The sequence below is a fragment of the Parasteatoda tepidariorum genome, chromosome 6, assembly GCF_043381705.1.
Source record: "Parasteatoda tepidariorum isolate YZ-2023 chromosome 6, CAS_Ptep_4.0, whole genome shotgun sequence".
NCBI lineage: Eukaryota > Metazoa > Arthropoda > Arachnida > Araneae > Theridiidae > Parasteatoda > Parasteatoda tepidariorum.
In genome coordinates this window covers 20,568,820-20,572,974 of record NC_092209.1, presented here as the reverse complement: position 1 = coordinate 20,572,974, position 4,155 = coordinate 20,568,820, and the positions used below count along the sequence as shown (strand labels likewise).

The window sequence follows — 4,155 nt, the reverse complement described above, 5'->3', positions numbered from 1 at the left end:
CGGAAATTTTACGCAGAAACCATGTCATGTCACTGGCTATTATTTTGTAATTGAATGTGGAAGTAAAGTAAAACATTCTATAAGATGCGCAAAACTTGCGCAATACATTATATCACCCTGTGTTTCAGAAAATGAAATGGGTAAGGCAAGTGTTTGTCAATGGTCAGCAACGATAATGCATGACAAGACGTCTTAAGATAAAGTCCTCAAAGATTGAAGAGTGTTTATCACAAATAGCTCTTAATTTAGTAATTTCACCCTGCTAATTTTTTTTATTTCTTATTTATTCATTTGAAAATTAATACTAGTAATACATTGCAAACTGGTTAATTTTACTCTTAACTTGTTGAGCAATGTGCTACATAACAATAAAGTTGTAACTTGCAAAATGCAATTTATTTGTAATGCAATTAATTTTTAATGCATCACAAATTAATTTATAACACAATTCTGATATTATAAGACCTTAATGGTGTCATTTGCTTTCAGAAAGTTAGGAAGATGAGTGACTCAAAAATTATTAAAAAATTCTTTAATTAATGAAATTTTTGAATTTGTTTTATTGGTAATGACAAATGAGATACTAGAGAAAATATAGGTATTAAAAACAAAAATGACTCTCTGTAAAATATTTACATTGAAAAAGAAATAGATATTTTAGCTTGTTACTAATTGTTTATAACTGCCATAAAATATATAAAACATTTGGCGCAAAACAATTTCAACTTTTTTTTTTTCTGCTTGCAAGAGCTATATTCTTGTCTATCAATTTTTTGTTCAGTTGGAAAAATAATTTTTTTAAATTCAGAATGACTTATTTGGGAATTCAAAACTACCTTGCAAACCTAAATAACTTTGTCTTTTTAAGCTTGTAAATTATTTTTTGCATATTAAAAAAAAAGTAAATATATTGTTTTTTACTCCAACAAAACACATTACATGCATTGCTTTTAAATTACGGCAAATAATGTTAATTGAATAATTTATTTTTTAAAACAAAAAAATTGCACTCTATGTAGAAATTCAAAAAATAATGAATTTTTTGCTGCCAAGTAAGATTTATTATTATTTTTTCATAGAATGGTTTTGTGTGATACTTTACTGTTTTTTTTCCTCAAAAATTTTTTTATAAAAGATAAAATTCCATACAATTATAAAATTCAATGAAAACTTGTTCAAGTGTAAATCATATATAAATAGGGAAAGCTAATAAGGTTAAAATCGGACAAAATGAGAATAAAAATTGACTGATGCTGTACATATTTTGTAAACTTTTATTTTAAAAAAGCATTAGTTTCTAAATTAACAATTAGATATGTTATAAATCTGAAAAGTTAAATTTTTTCATTCCATTCATTCTGAGGAATCATGATTATGCTAAGTAGTTCTTCTCTAACTAAGCCGTCAAAAAGAAGTAAAAAATATAGAAAATAAAGTTTTAAAATAAGAACAGATTAAAGTAAGAATACAAAAAAAGTTTAAAATGCTGATTTAATTTTTGCTAGCCCTATTTATTTTAGATTGCAGTGTTAGATTATTTAGACTTTTTAATAAATTATATTATTAAAAACAAAGCAACACTTATGAACTGATATGTTTATTAATGGTATAAATATTTCAATATAGGATATAAGTAATTTATAATACAAAGCACTGATTTTAAAAAACAACTATCATATCAGAAGTTTGTTTGGCAATTATTCCATGGACTCTGAATCTGTAAAGGCAGGTATATTCTGAATTTCCATGATTTGAGAGAATCCTTAACTCCACAAATTTGAATGGCTGATTAAATTCATTCTAAAATGAATGATATCAACAATAAAAACATCTGAATATAGGTAAAAAAATAATTTCAATATGCTTATATTAATTATAAACTAGATGTCACAAAAATTACTGAGAGGGGGGAAAAAGGAAGGGGGCACATACAGGGTGTGCTGCATTCTGCTTATTAAACAAGAAATTTATTCCTGCTAAGTTTATTTGTATATCCCTCAGTAAATTTTCACCTCAGATTGCAGCAAGTTGTTACTGCAGTTAGTAGCTATTTCAAAAATTTTTTCTNTTTGGCAATTATTCCATGGACTCTGAATCTGTAAAGGCAGGTATATTCTGAATTTCCATGATTTGAGAGAATCCGTAACTCCACAAATTTGAATGGCTGATTAAATTTATTCTAAAATGAATGATATCAACAATAAAAACATTTGAATATAGGTAAAAAAATAATTTCAATATGCTTATATTAATTATAAACTAATGTCACAAAAATTACTGAGAGTGGGGAAAAAGGAAGGGGACACATACAGGGTGTGCTGCATTCTGTTTATTAAACAAGAAATTTATTCCTGCTAAGTTTATTTGTATATCCTTCAGTAAATTTTCACCTCAGATTGCAGCAAGTTGTTACTGCAGTTAGTAGCTACTTCAAAAATTTTTTCTTTTACAATTTCACTTAACAGTGCAATCTGTTGAATTTTTTGAGTGATTTTGAAACTTATTTAACAATAAGTTTTTAGGTTTTTTAAGCAAACTGTAGATTTATATTTTTTTACTTTTTTTAAAACATAATTTTCTAACTGTAGGTCATTTTTGAAACATTCAATATGTTAAGTAATAGTCATGAAATTATAAATTTTGCAAAAGGAACAAATTAATAAAAATTTGATTTTTAGCAAAAATCATAATTTTATGTACCAAGTTAAAACAGAAAAATGTAATGCCTTTTTATCTTATTCAAAAACTAATCTCCTAAAAGAGAGAACTGAAGGTAAAGAATTAGAAGACAATGGACTAAATAATCTTCTAAAGAAAGCCAAGGCCCACCATGGGCAGAATAATTATGAAATGAAAAACATTAATATTAACAGTATATTATGGAGAACTTAAGTTTAATAGAACCCCTGATGGAATGGGCATTATTGTACTAATATCAATGAATGTTTTATGCTCAGTACAACATTAATTTGCTTGGTACATTAAGAGAGTTTGACAAACAGCATTATATTTAGTTCAGTCAGAGAGACAGAACAGAATCGTGATACACATGTTTACCTGAGAAGATATACCTCTCTGAAAAATTATATTTTTTAAAAGATAAAATTTATAATTTCAGTCAAATGTAACAAAGTATATTACTGTTTTTAGTATAATCATTAACCAATCAATATTATCTTTGAACAATAAATTAATAATTAAAACATTAATAATTCATAGTTAAAGTGAAAGTTAAATATCTTTTAAATAATTTGAAAAAGACATTTTTTTTAGTACACTTTCCTCTAACTTGGGTAAAAAAAGAAAAGCGTTCAGGAATATTTTAAAATTAAATTTAAAAATAAATTATAACTATTAAGACATTAAAAGTAACGTTAAATTTTATATAAAATTAATCGAATGTAACAATTTCATGAATTATAAAAATCATCTTTGTTTTAAATACCGAATTCATTTTAAGTACACTTCTAACTTACCTGAACAGGAAAATATTGCACCGGATATCCTTTCAAATTATATGAATATATCCCAAAAGCTTTTCCTTGATCATCACTATCAGACGACAAACCCTAAAATGAAAATGTTAAAAAACTCATCACTCAGAAATTAAAATTTTCAAAAATAAATCTAATAATTAAATCATACAGTCATAGTAAAATCACGATCATATGTTACCCTTCAAGCCAGTGGTAGTTTGGGAAAACAAAATCTTTGGCGGACCTTTTCAAATGTATTTTTTAAGAGTGTAACCATTAAATATGAATAAAGTTACACAAAATACATACATCAAGAATAGTTAAAAATCAAAAACAAAATTTAAAACTTCATTTTTAAGCAAAATTTGAATCTTTTTTCCTAGAAAAATATATCCCCTTTAGCAAAATGACTTTTATTTAATCAGTACTTATCAATTGACTGGATGTCAGAGAAAAATTCTAGCAAAATATGATTCCTAAGTTTTAGACATATCAAAAAGAAGGGTAGTTAAAAGTACCCTTCTTTTTGATACTAATTATTTGAAACATTTTAGTTAATTTAGAGTAATAAAATGTAACACAATAAAATATAACTTGCTGATGCATTGAGGACAAATGTAAGATATTAAAAAAAAAAAAAAAAAAAAAAAAAAAAAAAAAAAAAAAAAAAAAAAAAAAA

The 4,155-nt window shown here is 25.1% G+C and overlaps 1 protein-coding gene across 1 annotated transcript in view; it reads right to left on the bottom strand.

Moving 5' to 3' along the window:
* Positions 1-1,659: 1,659 nt before the first annotated feature.
* The window catches only part of LOC107443230 (uncharacterized), a gene marked incomplete at its 5' end in the record, with an annotated part of 9,046 nt that continues 6,550 nt past the window's right edge, over positions 1,660-4,155 (bottom strand). The window contains 2 exon segments of the mRNA XM_071181733.1: positions 1,660-1,800; positions 3,477-3,561. Of these exon segments, the coding sequence (XP_071037834.1) occupies positions 1,660-1,800; positions 3,477-3,561 (226 nt within the window).